Below are 16,742 nucleotides of genomic sequence, written 5' to 3' on the forward strand. Positions count from 1 at the left end.
CATTATAATTTCATATGGTATATGTTGGGCGAGTGCCCTTTTATTTAATATGTGGTTATTTAAGTCGTTAATGCAAGTTGCATATCTTGAAAGCTATATATATTCAAAATGAAGAATAAATACAAAGAGTTTGGTTGAAGCAATGTGAATATGAACTAGCATTAGAGGCTGGCTGATATGGGCTTTACAACAAATTTCTACCAGAAAATTTAAGCGGTGGGAAATGCCCAAAATGCTGAACAACTTTTATGTCTCAGCCAGTCACTTCAGCCGTTGGAACATCACTCAAATCTAAACCCTCTACTGGCAAATCTGAAGTTAGCGGACCCAAGATTCCATCAGAGCTGAGGGTTAATCCACTCTGCAAAAACAAGGAAAGAAGCGTTGTTAGGTTAATTAAAATGAGAACTTTCAAGATTAAATGCTTTGGCGCTGCAGAGAAATAATGTAAAATTTGCTCATTGCATGGCTTCAGTATTTTCATCAGCACTAAACGCTGATTCAAGTTCATCCTATTCCAGTTTCCTAATCTAGCCTTCTCTTTCCATTTGATTTTCGGAATAAGTCATAAAATGCAGGAAAAAAATAATTGAACGAGTACCTCGGGCTGGAAGCGGAGCATGTCTGCCCGAGCCATAGCTTCTGCTTGAGCAATTCTTTGCCTGAATGTCTGAGCCATCTCCTCAGCCTATTGGAACAGAATAAAAAACAAGTATGCATTCATTTCTCTTGTTTCAGGAAAGGTAAATAAGGGTATGAATATGTTCAATATCAGGAGAAGAGAAAAGCACATGTAATAGAACTTTTGATGTTATCCAGAAAATACCTTCTCAAAAACAAGCTTTGGATTGCGAATCATGTCCCCAGGAGTAGGTTCTAACTTCTTGGTAGAAAGACTTACACGGCCTCTCTCACGGTCATGGCTCAATATCATGACCTACACCAAGAGTATCAGTTTGAAAATGTTTAACAGAGTGGCAAAAACTCTCAGCCAATAACTTGCCTAGGATATTGTATGTATATACCTTGAGAGTGTCACCAGGTTGGAGAACTGTTGCAATATCAGAGACACGATCATGACTGATCTGACTAACATGAAGAAGGCCATTGATTCCACCAATATCGATAAAGGCACCATATGGCTTCAGGCTCTGGACGGTTCCAAGGACAACTGATCCAATTCCTAGCTGTGCCTGGTTGTCTGCCATGGCCTTGCGGTTACTTAGGACAAGCCTAGACTGTTCCTCATCGACCTCCACAAACTTGAGCGGAAGGTCCTTATCAATAAGCTCTTCTGCGGTTGATTTCTAATACATACAAAAGTTATCGTGATAAGTTCAGATATTGGAACATTTAGTGCTGAAAATAATTCAAATGTAGAACTATGCTAATGACAGAGCTCAATGCAGGATAGAAAATAATTTCAGAAGAAAGAAGCATAAATTGTTATGCTGAATCACTGCCTCTTCATTTTGTCTGAGTATTATTACAACTGTATTCTTTTAGCACACAACCAATGCAAACTTTCAGGAGGATAGTGTAAATACAAGCTAATAAGAGGCTTGGAAATTTGGAAGCCAGGTTAAAGAACTAACTGTTGATATCTGTGAGAAAGGAACAAAACCTCTTAGGCCTTCCACCACAGCCACCACTCCACCTTTGTTTGCACCAACAACCTGCATAAATACATTTTAAGAGCTTTATAAGAAAAGAAAGAATAAATTACTAAAACACACAATTTCAGACAAAGGATCATCTGCTAACATTTCAAACAAGAAACCAAGACAAGCAGATACCTACCTTACCCTTGACAACAACATCCTCAGCTTGGAGCTGTCTACATCTTTCCCATGCAAGGTCATACTGGATAGACTTTAAGCTCAGGATTAAGCTATCGTCAGCTTCATTTTCACCAATAATTACAAACTCCTCTCTTACACCAGCAACTAGGCCTACTTCTTCTACATGCTTTATTTTGTGAATGCATGCCTCTTGCACAGGCAAGTATGCTGAAGACTTTGCAGTAATGTCAACTAATGCCCCATAGTTATCTGTATTGAAAACTACACCCTTTACCTGAAAAGAGAGAAAAAAAAATAATGCACCAAAATTATCAAAATATTCTTCCATGGGGTCGCAAAGAAATTAAATTATGCAGTGACAGTTACTCATTCAAGCTCACATTGCCAAGCTAAGTGAAAAACGAATCAAAAAAAAAAAAAAAAACGAAAAAAACATCCAAGTAATCGCACACATTGCCTATGTAAACCTACATAAACACCAACAAATTCGTGCCCAATTTCCCAGACTATATACAATTTTGTACAAAGAAACAAAAAGTTCTCTTGGGTATGCAAAGTGTGAACCAATAACACAGACGCAGTGTCAAATATGACATAAATACAAATAATTTCTTCGTTTGAGCTCATACCCATTGGCTCACTTTCACTCAAAATTCAAAAGAAGCAAAATTTAGAAGACAGAGAACAAAAAGTGGGACAGACCTTAGTTCCAATCTCAGAGTTGAAGTCGTACTTCTCAAGCGCGTTGTAAAAAGATTCGAGATTGAAGGAGACGCCATCCATGGGGGCAGTACGACACCGTTCGTGGGCTTCTTCGAACATTTCCTTGAGCTTGAGGCGCTCTTTGGTCTGTGCGTTTGAGATGGCCACAGCTGAGACTATGGGAAACACAGACAGCGTTTTGGTCTGCTTTGGAGAGAATGGCTTCGAGAGCCGCGAGGTCGAGAGTGGTGGGCATCTTAAGCCTGTGAATTGTTGAGCCAAAGACGCCATGTCTCTGAGTCTCTCTCTTCCTGTATCGCTCGCAGTGTGCTTTTGATGTCTCACTCAGATAAGGCAGAGAACGAGAGAGCAGTGTATTGCTTGCATAGATAATGTGATTGGCTGGAATTCATGGACCTAGTGGGCCTTTGAAGTGGATCAAAATCCTCCCTCTATTTGGGCTGACATGGGCCTAGTGGCCCTTGAAGCCCACCATCCCAAGCTTAGGATTTTGTTGAGCTCATATTAGAAATTTTAGAAGTCATTGAGACCATGTTTATCTAAAGGAAATGTGAATGATTCTCATTTATGTGTTTATTAATATTTGGGAATCATTATCATTCACATTTATGTATTTACTTAACAGTTATGAATGTGAATGATTATCATTTCCTTGTTTACTTAATAGTTGGGAATGTGAATGATTTTCATTCCTTTGTTTATTAAACTTGGAGGGGAAAATGAATGCATGTGGGGCCCACCAAAATCAAGAATGAGATTCCTGATTTTGGGGGAATGAGATTCCTTAGGAGGGTCCGGAATGAATAAGGGGGAATTAGAATGAAATTTTCATATCTAAAATGGCCCCATATTTTTTATGAAAAACCAAAAATATCATTTATTTTATCATTTAAAATGAATATTTAAATAAATATACATCTTTTTGAATATTAATCATTTAAAAAATTGTGATTAATAAATATAATGGATTAAACAAATTGTGAATATTAAATAGTTGATAGAAATGAATTGTAAAAAGTATGAAAATTGTAAATATAAATAGTTAGCAAATGGATTAATAAATAAAAATATAAAAATTGTGAATATTAATAAATACAAATATTAAATTGTGAATATTAAAATTGTGATTAATAAATAGCATCTAAAAAATATAATGGATGTTATATAAAAGCTAAATTCATTTTTATTCTGATTCATACTAGTTAGTAAACACGTTTATGAAAATCAACTTTATTTTCATTATCATTTCTAACAGTTAGTACACACATTAATGAGAATGACTGATTCTGATTCATGGTCATTCTAATTCATATTCATTCTGATTCCTGTTTATTCCTATTCCTATTCATTATGATTCTTGCTCATTCCGATTTCAGTTTAGTAAACATGCCCTGAATTTAATCAAAGTTGTTAGAAAAGCAAACCAACAAGTTTGAGCTTTGAGAGTCATATTTATTGAGAGCAGAACTGAGCTTTGAGCTTTGAGCTGCCTTTAAAAGTTTACACTTCTTTACTTCTCCTCCTCTGTTTCTTTGTTGCTGCATCAGGATTTGTTAAATATGAGTAGACCCAGATCCATTCTAATGTAGTGTGTTATGTTTTGAGTTGTTTAAGCCTGCCGTTTGATAAAAAGAAAAAAGAAAAAATGGAATTGAACTCTTAACTAATTATAATTTTAATCTTGTTTTTCATTCTACCTCATTATTTGAACTAACTCTAAGAGCTTATATCAAAATTATTGTTTACTAAAAATAATGTACTCATTCATCTCTTCTGTTTGAAACTGTGTTGTTCTCTTTTCTTTGTCTCAAGTTCTCAACCCTTACTTTTCTCTTTCATCTCAACCTTTTTTCATTTCTTCTTTCTTTCAGAAAAGAGTAATGCGTACTCCCTACTATTAACAAAGTTATATATATATAAATATATTTCCTCACGTTAATAACAACGAATGAATTGCACCAGTGGTCTAGTGGTAGAATAGTACCCTGCCACGGTACAGACCCGGGTTCGATTCCCGGCTGGTGCAGATTTTTGTACCTTTTATATTTTTTTGTTCCCTTTATTCAGTTTGATTCCCGGCTGGTTATTTTTTTCTTTGTAATGAAGTCGATGTTTTTGTTGAGAATCTTTGAAGATCACAACCCACTAAATCTCCATAAACTATGCATCAAATCCTTGAGATAATTTTCATACCAAACTTTTCCATCTCTAAACACAACCAATTTACTAAAAGAAAATCCGCTTAATTATACAATCTTCAATTATATATGTAAATACCAAATTTTCTCAAAAGAAATTTTGCATTTCTATCTCAATCACTTAATAATAATAATAATAATAATACATTATATGCTCGATCAACACCACTCATCAATCATACATGTACAGTACCTACCAAAGCCCAGCCTTAATTTTCTCCACGTATACTATATATGGTCTTTAGGTACAAGGACTTCATCATCGATCTAAAAAGGCTAAAGATATAGAGATAAATGAATGACTTCACCATGCATATTCAACTGTACTTTGTAGAATGCATGCATGTAGAACTTCCAACTTCCTCTAGCTCTCAGAAAAGTTTAGTAGGCAAATTCCCATTATCCATTGTTTTGTGTCAGCATGTACACTTGTTTGCAGAGTACGAACAAGTATATCCCTGTCTTAAAAAATGATAGGATTCTAAGAATAAAATGAATGTGACGTTTTAATATAATGCAAAAGTAAGTAATTGGTCGGTTTTCATTTCTTTTCTTGTGCCAACTCGATCCACTTATTAATCAAGATCACATATAGCATCTGCCATAGCAACTATTTTACTGCATGGCGCACACACGGCAACAGTACGTGGCCATCAATCTCATAGATCATCATCCAGATCAATCAAATTAACAGAATTTCAAAATGGGTTTTTATCCAGCATTAATTATTTAAACTTATCTGTTTAGTAACTAACCTTTACATCATACGCACTCTCACCACTACTACCTAACTATAAACCATACCCTTATCTTAAAAAACAAAAAACAAAAAAACCATTATCCTTTGCAAAAAGGTGCTAGCTAGCTCGCTGCAGATTTAATTAGTTAATATATATATTGTTCAAATTAATTAACAAGATGATCCACAATTCATGATCAGGTCATGTAGTAAACGACTTTACAGGTCTTCATCTTTTGTGCATATAATATATACAACAACTGAACAGCATATATAATACGGTGTTTCAACCGTGTGGAACATTTTGTTCTTCGAACAAAAAGAAATAAAGAAAATTATTCTTCCAAGTATAAAGATACCTCAGCTTTTGTTTGGATTATTTTGTTCCGTTATTATTGCGTTCGTGTGCTATTTATGTACGTATGTTATACACGACAAAATTTGATCGATTCTTTCCCAAAACAACAGGAAAGAAATTAAAGTTAAAAAAAAAATACTATTATTATTTAGATGTTTTAACTATAATCAAGTTAATTATTTACCGGCACTATAATCAAGTTAATTAAATATTTCCATTAAATTCTTAGGTCAGATTTTCTAACCAAATATACATATATATATTTTCTTATGTCAGCGAAATATTGTTAAGACCTAAATTGGAAAGGAAAATAAACTAAAACAGAAAGAAAACTAAATTTCTAAAAATCAGACAATTTAACAATTTAAATTGATTGACAGAGATTCGACATTCAAGATCCTAAATTGATTGACGATAAGAGATTCAAAAGGTTTTCGATCAATTGGTTTTGATAGCTAGGTCATATTACTACTGAAATTATATATGAGTCCCAATATATCCACAGCTTTCTCAAATTTGTACAGGACTAATAAGAACCATCTTTGATATGAAAATTATTTTATTTGATGTTATTGTATGTCATATGGTTTGTTATATTGCATATCATATTTGGCCTAATAGACTAATACAAAATTAATGACAATGATGTCGCTTTAGAGAGGTTAATTAGTACGTATTTAGAGTTTTGATTTATTGAAATAACAATTAAATAGAGGTCTAAAACGATCGACTTTAATTTAAATGAGAAACACAGTAAAGCATAAAAACATGAATGAAGCTAGACATGAAAAATTTTAAAAAATTAACCAAATCTTATGCCCTTTAAACCAACGGTCCAGTGAGAATATTCTAAAACAGAAAAAGTTGAACCTCCTCATGAAAACAGCAAGCAAGTCTGATATTTTTTCCTTTCCACGTGCTACTAATTAAAAAGATACACAAAATCATTCACTAGCCTTAGCATTTTCCCATATATATTCATGCCTATATAAAGCCATCACTTCTTTCGTCAATAACACATCAATCTTCAACATCCAATATTTTCCTTGTTCATCTTCTTGTACTTTTATCCTCTCAAATTCTGCTGTAATATTATCAATTAATTCTCTTTGTTTTATCAAAAGATGTCGCCTGGAGATACAAAGGGTGTACCAAAGAGGGCCTATGTGACCTTCTTGGCGGGCAATGGAGACTATGTGAAAGGTGTGGTTGGGCTTGCCAAGGGCCTTAGGAAGGCCAAATCTGCATACCCACTTGTGGTTGCTGTCCTCTCAGACGTTCCTCAGGAGCACCGTCAGATTCTTCAATCTCAGGGTTGCATTGTGCATGAGATTGAGCCTGTCTACCCTCCTGAAAACCAGACCCAATTTGCCATGGCTTATTATGTCATCAACTACTCAAAGCTTCGTATTTGGGAGGTATATACCAATTACAAACCCTATTCATCAATTGTGCTATATTTGTTAAACTGTCAATTTGAATCATTCGGTATTTCAACAAGATTAATCCACTTAATCAATGGTTCAATATGATAGTATATTAATTAGTTTAATAACATATACATATATATATATATATATATATATATGCATGGCATGTCAAACTGTTTGATGAAGTGCATTTCATTCCTGATACCATATATATGTACGTGTAAATTGATTCGACTATGATGCATGTGTTTGTAGTTTGTGGAGTATGAGAAGATGATATACTTGGACGGGGACATACAAGTGTTTGATAACATTGATCACCTTTTCGACATGCCCGAGGGGTATTTTTATGCTGTGATGGATTGCTTTTGCGAGAAGACATGGAGTAGCTCTCCTCAGTACAAGATTGGCTACTGCCAGCAGTGCCCTGAAAAGGTTCAGTGGCCGGCCGACATGGACTCTCCACCACCGCCGCCTTACTTCAATGCCGGCATGTTTGTCTTTGAACCCGATCTTCAAACTTACACTCATCTGTTAGAGAACCTCAAAGTCACTCCTCCGTCCTCATTTGCTGAGCAGGTATGCCTATAATTGACAGCTATTGTTTCGTCCCAACAAGTCCAATATGTTATATATGTTGATTACTATTGATTAGGTTGATCAAATTGAGATTTATAGACGGCCGGTCGGTCTGATAACATAAATGTCATATCTAACCAACCCGAATATATCGTTGATCATTGTCTTGGGGATTAAAAAAAAAAACGGAATTCTCTTCGAAAATTAAGTTTGTGCATTGTGCAGGACTTCTTGAACATGTTCTTCAAGGATATATACAAGCCTATCCCTCCTATATACAACCTTGTTTTGGCTCTCTTGTGGCGCCACCCTGAAAATGTGAACCTTGACCAAGTGAAGGTTGTTCATTATTGTGCTGATGTAAGTAATTAGAATTGCATATATATAGATTGAGTATTGTTATTTGTACCATCTCGATCAGTTAGTTATATCTTATATCATCTCTTTAACAAATACGTACTGTGATATACGTACAAGTGAGTCTCATCTCTAATAGAGAAATTATACACACAAAAAACCTAATTGAGATGACACATCCTAGATCGATTAACGTAGAACACTTAAATAACTTTCAATTTATTGTTAATTACTATTTGTTAGGAATATAATATGTATTTAACTACGCACAAAGATATATTAATTGAAGTTGGATCAATTAAATTGACTGGTGATTGCAGGGAGCAAAGCCATGGAGGTACACAGGAAAGGAAGAGCATATGGAGAGAGAAGACATAAAGATGCTGGTGAACAAATGGTGGGACATTTACGAGGACCCTTCATTGGACTACAACAACAACAACACCAACATCATTGATACTAATGTTGTGAAGGCCGAGGAAGAGCATGTCAAGCTTGGACCCTTCATTACGGCATTGTCGGAGACTGGTGTCCATGTTAACGCTGATCATGACCAAAGAAGTGCACCATCAGCCGCTTGATATCAAGATCGATGATCCATCTGGGTTGTCACACCCTTTCAGCCATATATTATATATATAGTATTACTACTAGTATAGTGTAGTAAACTGCACTTAATATTAATGATAGAGTACCAGTACTAGTACTATTCGAGTTTGGCAAATAAAACTGTACTACTAGCTGTACGTGCAATTATAGTTTATGATGATTCCTTGTATGGAAGTGCTTATAGATGTACCCTCAAATTTCCCTCCAATTAATGTTACAGCGATTATCCTTGCTTAGCTATTTGATTGTCATAATTAACATTACTTCAGACTTTCAGAGTATTATATATGTTCACATGTGAGTTATTGGCTATCAAAGCTCAACATGTGAAATTTGGATGCAATTGTAGATATTTGAAATCACCATATTTTCTTACCATACTATTAATTTGATAAAATTTGTTGATTGGTCAAAATCTCAAGCTCTTAAGATGCTGGCTAACAATTGTGTATATTTTTGATAAATATATTAATTTGGTTGAAACTAATTTTTAAGCAAATTAGTCTAAGGTTCCTAGTCCAACTTTGTATTTTTGAAGAGCATTCCTTATGTATGACAGAAGTAAAAACAATGTATGTGAAACAAACACAATGTTAATTTGATCTGTAATTAAGTTGGCCTATCACTTTTAGCCTACCAAATTGTCAGTTAAAAAACAAAAATTGTTATACAATTAAGGAAAATCGTTTGGGTCTCTGACACTCCAAACGACGCCGTGCGGCTTTACATGTACGAGGTTTAGACCGTTTGGTGGAGGTGGAGGTGGAGGTGGAGTTAGAAAAGGAGAAGACGACGAGTGAGAAAAAGGAGAGAAATGGAGGAAGCAAAGGGAGTGGTGAAGCATGTATTGCTAGCAAAGTTCAAAGAAGGAGTCTCAGAGACCCAGATCGAGCAACTCATCAAAGGCTATGCCAACCTCGTCAATCTCATCGACCCCATGAAGTCCTTCCACTGGTACCCACTACCACCCTCTCCCTCTTTCATTTTTGGTAATTACTTGCAATATTTCAAATTATTAGATTTTTTTTTAACAACTGATGAAGCCCAAAAATGGTGATGAGACAATTTCGAGGTCTTGCATATTAATTGCAATTAATTTGTTGACCTGGGAAGTTATCTTGTAGCCAACACACATATCTTGTTGTGTATTCTTTCACCTAATTTATCTCTATTTAGTTTGGCATGATCTCAGGCTTGTGTGATTTGATTTAGACTGCTTTTCACCAATCTGATCATGGCAAAACAGAGTTTTTAGCTCATTTTGCTTAGTTTTGGGGTCACTTTGCTTTCCTGATTCATTTGGGAGTCAGATGGGTCCTAAAAATTAGAGTATTAGGGGCTAAATTTTGGCTCGCAATGTGTGGTCGGGTTTGCTATTTTCATATTTGGCATATCAAAAACTGCGGTTGCTTGTACCATCCCAAATCCCAAAATATGTTGTAGGTGGGAGGAACATATTGTATTATGATGAATTAGCTGGACATCATAAACCTGAAACAGTTCTTTAGCTTTCCATAATGTTTTAGACACCACTTTGTTCATGTATGGCTATGGAATTTGCTGAACTGCACTTCAAAAAGCTGTCGAACAAGTAATGCACTTATGCACTCACCAAGATTTCTCAAGGGTTAGAAAAGTTGCAGTTAATCTTTGTGACTAAAGCATTGGCATATTTGGTCTGCATAACTTCTTAAATTATTTTATTAATGTTTTGTAATCAGGGGAAAGGACGTGAGCATTGAGAACCTGCATCAAGGTTTCACTCATATCTTTGAATCTACCTTTGAGAGTACTGAGGATGTTGCAGTGTATATAGCTCATCCTGCCCATGTTGATTTTGGGAATTTGTTCCTTTCCCATTTGGAGAAAGTCCTTGTGATTGATTACAAACCCACTACAGTTCGTGCCTAAATTGGAAGGACAATCCAAGGTGCCTTGTATTCTGCTCTTGCCTATTGCTCTCTTTGGAACTTTAATTTGCTGTGTAAGAAAGAATTAGGTTCGGGGCAGTTCATTCTGAGTTACAATTCCTCTGCAAAATGCAATAATGAAAGAGATGAACTGATGTTATTCAAAGTCTTTGGAACTTATTTGTGTTGATGCTTTTGGGTTTGTTTGATAGTTAACTCTCTTATATAATAACATTGGACTCTTTCAAGTCCATAGTATTTCTTGCTGGTGTTCTTTCTTGCACTCTTCTACTCCTCAAATGCTTAGTAATTTCAAGCATAGCTGCATATGATTATGTAAAAGACACAGAACCACCTAGTAATTTATTGAAGGCAAGACTGAACGATAGAACCACTGTGTGCATTATTAAAATGATTGCACTAGAATATTAGAGATAACCAAAATAATGCTAGAAAAATTCATTAAATCATGAGTCCTTTCTAAGTTGTGTTGATGGGTCAGCTGGTGGCTGTCTGAAGTTCTCTAAACAACCATTAGTTTCTCCCATGACACCAGTGGCTGCAACTCTCACACCATTATAGTCACCAGAGCTGACCTTCTCTTTGGCTTCTTTGAGATCAGAAATGGAATCATTATAACTGCTGGAACAAGATGTGTACCTTACCCTCAATACAGGATTGTCTGTTCCTTTTTGCCACTGGACTAGGTGGTCCCTAGTGTCTGTAGCATTGGAATGTGCCGAGTCTATGGTGACCTGGGCAAGGCTATGAAGAACCAGAACCAGAACTCAGAACTCAGAACCAGCAAACAGAAAGAGGAATTGAAGGTTTTAGAGCAAGCATCGTTCAGCTCAAATCGTAGGAGGGAGTCATAACCAAGATAGAGGTTAAGACAATACAAGCTATGTAAGACACCATTTTTTCAGAATTTCTTTTGGGGTTTATTTATCCTACTAAATACTGCAAGTGCTTAATTGCAATGAGGCTCTTATATAGCCATTCATGGGAGGTATGGTTTAGTGGTGTACTTGATCAGTACGTAAAGCATTAACTATAACACGTCAAGGCTTGTATTGAGTTCAAAAGCAAATGTGGGAGTTTTTCTGATTTAGTAATTAGCCATTGAATGCCTTCATTAGTATTTAGGAGGATACAGTGTATTCTCGGTTACCATTAACCGAGAAGACAAATGAGAATTGAGAAGGAAAATGAACAAAATGATTGAATTAATTATTGAATAGTGATTACAGTAGAAGCTTAACAGCTGAGCACCAGCTAAACAAGAATGGTAACTGACTAAGAACGAACACACTCAATCACTGAATGACAACTGTCATACACTGTTAGCAGCTGTTATAAACCTTGATTTGCTGCTTTCCTATGTTCAGGATTACTGTGATCCTCTTGAGATGCTGACATGTCAAGCTCGAGGTTACTGTGATCCTCTTGCAATGAGTCCGTATTTGAAAGTTTGGATAGCTCAAGTGGTGAAGCCGTGAAGGTAATTAAAGCTCTATTCCTGTTGGCAGTAGCCAACTTTAGGCTTTCCTTAAAGTTGGACTACTCAACCCTTATGCATGGTGTGCGGTGCTAGATTAACTTATTTTTGGTTTTTGGACCCTTGGCTCCTTAATGTAGTTGAAAAAAATTAGAGCATATTATAACTTATACGGTTACACCTGAGGTTTGAGGGGTTTAATAATTTGCACTCTATTATTTTAATTGTATTAATTTAGTACCTAACGTTTTGATTTACTTATAATTGATTATTATCGTTTATTTGACTGTCTAATTATACGTTAATTGATAACATAGTACTTGCAGGTTTTACATTTTGTTGACTTATAAGGTTGAATGACCTTCCAGACTGCCCCATGAGAAGTGCTTCATAGTTTGATATAGATTTTTTATTTTTTAATGACCTCTCAAAATTCATATCAAACTTGATAAACTGAAAATGCACATGCAAAGAAGTCATTCGGCTTTATAAATTGGCAAAAATGTGGGATCCGCAACTATCAAGTCATCAATTAACGTATAATTAGATAGTAAAATATATGACAGTAATGAATTGTAAGTAAACAAAAAAGGTAGGTACTAAATTGAAAAAATTGACACTATAGGATGTAAATTGTGAAACATCTCAAACTTCAAGGGTGTAAATTGTAATCTATTTAAAAAATTATGAGTCAGTGTGAGTCGCATTTATCGGGTTTTACCCAAGTCTAATTAAGTTAATTCAATTAAAAAATTTAGGGTTTTTTTTCATATTTAGTATCTGAACTTTGACCATTGTCTTAATGTGGTACTTAAACTTTTATTTGTACCAATTGAGTACCTAAATTTTTATTTTGTGTCTAATAGGTACCAAAATGAATTTCTGTTAAAATTATCAACAAAAGTTAGGGGCAATATAGTCACTTCAAAAAATTTATTTTTAATTTTTAATTTTTAATTTTTTTTGTTTGTTGTGTGTTTTTTTTTAATAATTTTAAACATATAAAGAAAATAATTAAAATATACTTTGACTATATTGCCCCTAATTTTTATTGACAATTTTAACAAAAATTCATTTTGGTATCTATTAGACACAAAATAAAAGTTTAGGTACTCAATTGGGACAAATAAAAGTTTAGGTACCACATTAAGACAAGGGTCAAAGTTTAGGTACTAAATATGAAATAAACCCAAAAATTTATTGCATGTAACAATAACACTATTTACATTCTTACCATGTCGGTACAGTACCCAGGACATCTAAAAAAATAAAACGTGGGCATGTTTAATAGAAAATAAATGGATTAATTAAAAAATAACTTATGAATCATTAGTGTTAAACTATCATCTAATTAGTACAATGATTTGTTATAACGGCCCAATGGGCCTTCAACAAGTCAGAAAAGCCCAAAAAGCATTGGGTCTCATGGGTCCTCTCGAAACCCAATAACAGACTCTCCTTTGATAGCGCCAAAGACCGACTGTACTTTCGCGTTTGTCTTCGATGGCTACGACCAACGCACTCGATGCCTCAAGTTCAGGTGCCCTTTCTTATTTTTATATTTCTTCATTTTCTTAATTTTAATTCCTGCCTTGTTTGATTTACGCTCAGTCACTGTTTGAATCCCGCGAAGTTTTCCTTCGAAGATTTAAGAAAATCTTTTGAGTTTTTAACGGTGGAAACAGACTGAGCCCGAAAATATTTTCACTATTTTCGGGTTACAAAATGGGTATTTGAATTATCAATTTTATGTATTAGGTGGTTGTAGTATATTAGTTTAAGTACTTTGGTGTAGCGTTTCATAGATTTATGAGTTGAAGGTTCTTGCTTTTTACTGTTTGGGTATGGAAAATAGTGAAAAGCTGCACACCCAATTCATAGAATAGTAACTTGCCTGGAATAGTTTCAGATTTTCAGCTGAATTATCTACTGTTAATGGGTTTGAAGCCTTTGTTGGGCTAAACTTCTTTGCAATCTAGTGTTGGGTGTTTTTAGTTTTAATTTCATCAAATATGTAATATGGGTGGAGTAGTACGTCGAAACTTCAAAGCCCACCATCACATTTTTATTCTATTATGATGGTAGTTACCAATTTTTAGTTGCAAACCAAATTGGAGATGCTATAACTACTGAAGACCTATATCTATATAGTGTTTTGAAGTTTTTAGGATTTTAGCAAAAGCCAAAATCATTGGGTATTAGATCTATTCCTTTGATGACTTTGCTTATTAGAGAGACTGGTCTCACAACTTCTGGTTGAATCATTGATGTTGGGTTGCTGTTTCAAGTCTTCCATTTAGTTTTATGCCATTTGATGCAGGCACTACCAGAACTAGTCATACACTCATACCACAATTTTTTCATGGGCAAGTGTTTTTTCTTTTTTTCACTGGCAGTTTGGTTTTGTGTTTCAGGTACCGCAAATGAAAAGGATGGTTCACCAATCGAGTCTACCAAAGAAGCTGCTCTTCTTCCAAGCTCAGATGCAAAACCTGAAGAAACCGGTCAGAAATTCTTTATACTCACAAATGCTGTTTTCTCCAATTCCTGTTCTGCTGTTGGGTCTATGTCTATTATCGCATCAACTCATTGACCAGAAGGGCTAATGTTGTTTCCTATCTTGATAGATGCAAAAGCTCGGGTAGATGCCATGTGGGAGCAAATGAATAAAGGAATATCTAATAAAAAATTCAAGGATTTATTAAAGAAGTCATCTCCAACTATGAATAAAACTCCAAAGAAGGCATCTGATGTGAGGATTTCCACATTCTTTCTGTCTGTGTTGGAATTATAAAAATATAGCTGGCTAGAATTTGATCTTTTACTTCGATTTATTTCTTAGAATTGGAAGGCATATCTGGGCCTGGCGCCAAAGAAGGCCGAGTCCCCTAAAGATGATGTATCTCAGAAGGAATCAAATGTCACACAGAACAGCTCTAGTGATCATGTCATGCAGGACAGCTCTAGTGATGAGGCCAGAAAGCTTGCTGCTGCTGCTCTTGTAGAAGTAAAGGATGCTGCAGCTGCGGCATCAGGCAGAGGGAAAGTTGAGGTAAGCACATGTTTAACTCATCTGTTTGTTTGCGTTCTGTGGTGGCATATAGCTGATGTTTATAGGCTTTTTACAATTGTGAGACCTGTCTGGCTAAAATTGGCTTTCATATGTGGAACTAGGTAGATGGACGTTTTGCTTAGTCACTAGTTGATTTGCTTGAGAATCATTGTTGAAGAGATGTATACCTAGTTCTTAATTTGCTTTGGAATCACTTTTGAAGATATGATATATATACATATTAGTGCCTATATATATGTAATTTTATGGCCAACTTTTACCACCTAAGTAGTCTCTGTGATCACCCAGCAGTTTTCATATTTAACTTCAATTTCTTGGAGCTGATCCTTAGGCCAACAATTTTGAATATCAGACTGGCATGATCAATTATTATCTGTATCTAAAGCTGCATACAAGTTTTGAAGTTTCAAATATTCTAATGGTTTGCATGCACGGCTAGTTCATTTTCAAAAATTTATTTGTAATTATCATATTCAACAGATCTATTTCTTTTGTAGATCACGGAAGTTCGGGATTTTGCGGGCCAAGAAATTGAAGTTAAGAAGCTTGTTGATGCTGATTCCAAGGAAGCATGTGACAAGGCTAAAGCTCCTGCACGTTCAGCTGTCGATGCTGTGCTTGAACAGATTAAGAAGAAACCAAAGCTCAGTGTGCTTGACAAGACAAAAAAGGACTGGGGGGAGTTTAAGGAAGAAAAAGGGTTGGAGGAGGAGTTGGATGCTTACAAGAAGAGTTCAAACCAATATCTAGATAAAGTTTCCTTCTTGGAGCGAGCAGATTTCCGGGAGTTTGAAAGGGAGAGGGACGTAAGGCTGGCTTTGCAGTCCAAAAGAAGGCCAGATATGCGGGAAGACCCATAACTGGCACGATAAACTGCCAAACTGGGAATTGTGGAGAGGCGGATGGGCAGCTGCTGAATTCTTTAATATGGCAAAGGGAAAATGGAGCTTAAATTTTTCCTTTGCGGGTATTATGCATTTGCATGGGGCGTTCTCATCATGTTCCCGATTTTCTGTAAGAGGAGAGAATCCGCATTAATTGTGAACTAATAAGATATTTTTCATCTTAATCAAATTTTCCATCTTGTTCGATTCTTACCCTTATTATAGTATTTTTTTTTTCATCAAAAGCAAACAATAGCGATATAATGGTTCCTCTTCCTCTAAAAGTCTTCTTAATCGACTATTCTTTATCCTGCTACAAACACCGAGTGTTGCACCAGACCCAGAATCAAGACAGCATAATGGCCTTTTAAAACCGCCACATCAGGGGGAGAGGGAGATGAAACTCAACTTTGGGCATCACATTCTGCAGACAATGACTCGTAAATAATCACAAAATAGTCTTCAAGTCGATCTGGTAGCACACCCATAAACCAGGGCTGCATTCTTTAAAGAGCAGATTCTAGATAAGGAAATAGGGAATTTAATTATGATGGACTTATTAAATGTACATTTGATTTAAAA

General features: G+C 35.4%; 4 protein-coding genes and 1 non-coding gene across 8 annotated transcripts; 4 read left to right on the forward strand and 1 right to left on the reverse strand.

The window, feature by feature from the left end:
• Positions 1–84: 84 nt before the first annotated feature.
• On the reverse strand, positions 85–2,865 carry RPS1 (ribosomal protein S1). The gene is made up of 7 exons (XM_086233574.1): positions 2,505–2,865; positions 1,801–2,076; positions 1,596–1,676; positions 1,026–1,307; positions 827–937; positions 602–688; positions 85–361 (listed from the first exon to the last, which is right to left on the reverse strand). Exons 1-7 carry the CDS (start codon positions 2,793–2,795, stop codon positions 254–256), a joined length of 1,236 nt encoding a protein of 411 aa, XP_086089700.1. The 5' UTR covers positions 2,796–2,865; the 3' UTR covers positions 85–253.
• A 1,615-nt stretch (positions 2,866–4,480) lies between these two features.
• TRNAG-GCC (transfer RNA glycine (anticodon GCC)) lies at positions 4,481–4,551 on the forward strand. The gene has a single exon. It is a non-coding gene; the product is annotated as a tRNA-Gly (tRNA).
• A 2,299-nt stretch (positions 4,552–6,850) lies between these two features.
• GOLS10 (Nucleotide-diphospho-sugar transferases superfamily protein) lies at positions 6,851–9,024 on the forward strand. Of its 2 annotated transcripts, XM_086233575.1 has the most exons (4): positions 6,851–7,238; positions 7,506–7,829; positions 8,055–8,189; positions 8,507–9,024. In XM_086233575.1, exons 1-4 carry the CDS (start codon positions 6,945–6,947, stop codon positions 8,765–8,767), a joined length of 1,014 nt encoding a protein of 337 aa, XP_086089701.1. In that variant the 5' UTR covers positions 6,851–6,944; the 3' UTR covers positions 8,768–9,024. The 2 variants fall into 2 exon arrangements, with proteins under 2 accessions (XP_086089701.1, XP_086089702.1); XM_086233576.1 differs by lacking the exon at positions 8,055–8,189.
• A 535-nt stretch (positions 9,025–9,559) lies between these two features.
• Positions 9,560–10,963, forward strand: HS1 (heat stable protein 1). The gene is made up of 2 exons (XM_086233152.1): positions 9,560–9,749; positions 10,517–10,963. Exons 1-2 carry the CDS (start codon positions 9,610–9,612, stop codon positions 10,704–10,706), a joined length of 330 nt encoding a protein of 109 aa, XP_086089278.1. The 5' UTR covers positions 9,560–9,609; the 3' UTR covers positions 10,707–10,963.
• Positions 10,964–13,676: 2,713 nt separating this feature from the next.
• Positions 13,677–16,373, forward strand: LOC147294496 (craniofacial development-like protein). Of its 3 annotated transcripts, none has more exons than XM_086233149.1 (5): positions 13,677–13,743; positions 14,618–14,707; positions 14,831–14,955; positions 15,046–15,255; positions 15,774–16,373. In XM_086233149.1, the coding sequence occupies exons 1-5, from the start codon at positions 13,707–13,709 to the stop codon at positions 16,134–16,136; spliced, it is 825 nt and encodes a 274-aa protein (XP_086089275.1). In that variant the 5' UTR covers positions 13,677–13,706; the 3' UTR covers positions 16,137–16,373. The 3 variants fall into 3 exon arrangements, with proteins under 3 accessions (XP_086089275.1, XP_086089277.1, XP_086089274.1); XM_086233151.1 differs by lacking the exon at positions 13,677–13,743 and adding an exon at positions 13,801–13,932; XM_086233148.1 differs by lacking the exon at positions 13,677–13,743 and having other exon boundaries at positions 14,016–14,707.
• The last annotated feature ends 369 nt before the right edge of the window (positions 16,374–16,742 follow it).

Source organism: Dryas octopetala, chromosome 2 (assembly GCF_963921425.1).
Source record: "Dryas octopetala chromosome 2, drDryOcto1.1, whole genome shotgun sequence".
Taxonomy (NCBI): Eukaryota; Viridiplantae; Streptophyta; class Magnoliopsida; order Rosales; family Rosaceae; genus Dryas; species Dryas octopetala.

What these genes read in the sequence shown, in the direction of transcription:
- RPS1 (XM_086233574.1), bottom strand. Translation starts at nt 2,795, where the DNA reads ATGGCGTCTTTGGCTCAACAATTCACAGGCTTAAGATGCCCACCACTC. An exon ending in ATGTTGTTGTCAAGGGTAAG is followed by an intron (nt 1,677 to 1,800) that starts GTAGGTATCTGC and finishes GTATTTATGCAG; the next exon opens with GTTGTTGGTGCAAACAAAGG. An exon ending in TGCTCCGCTTCCAGCCCGAG is followed by an intron (nt 362 to 601) that starts GTACTCGTTCAA and finishes TTGTTTTTGCAG; the next exon opens with AGTGGATTAACCCTCAGCTC.
- GOLS10 (XM_086233575.1), top strand. Translation starts at nt 6,945, where the DNA reads ATGTCGCCTGGAGATACAAAGGGTGTACCAAAGAGGGCCTATGTGACC. An exon ending in CGTCCTCATTTGCTGAGCAG is followed by an intron (nt 7,830 to 8,054) that starts GTATGCCTATAA and finishes TGCATTGTGCAG; the next exon opens with GACTTCTTGAACATGTTCTT. An exon ending in TTGTTCATTATTGTGCTGAT is followed by an intron (nt 8,190 to 8,506) that starts GTAAGTAATTAG and finishes TGGTGATTGCAG; the next exon opens with GGAGCAAAGCCATGGAGGTA.
- HS1 (XM_086233152.1), top strand. Translation starts at nt 9,610, where the DNA reads ATGGAGGAAGCAAAGGGAGTGGTGAAGCATGTATTGCTAGCAAAGTTC. An exon ending in CCCATGAAGTCCTTCCACTG is followed by an intron (nt 9,750 to 10,516) that starts GTACCCACTACC and finishes TTTTGTAATCAG; the next exon opens with GGGAAAGGACGTGAGCATTG.
- LOC147294496 (XM_086233148.1), top strand. Translation starts at nt 14,518, where the DNA reads ATGCAGGCACTACCAGAACTAGTCATACACTCATACCACAATTTTTTC. An exon ending in TGCAAAACCTGAAGAAACCG is followed by an intron (nt 14,708 to 14,830) that starts GTCAGAAATTCT and finishes CTATCTTGATAG; the next exon opens with ATGCAAAAGCTCGGGTAGAT. An exon ending in CAGGCAGAGGGAAAGTTGAG is followed by an intron (nt 15,256 to 15,773) that starts GTAAGCACATGT and finishes TTTCTTTTGTAG; the next exon opens with ATCACGGAAGTTCGGGATTT.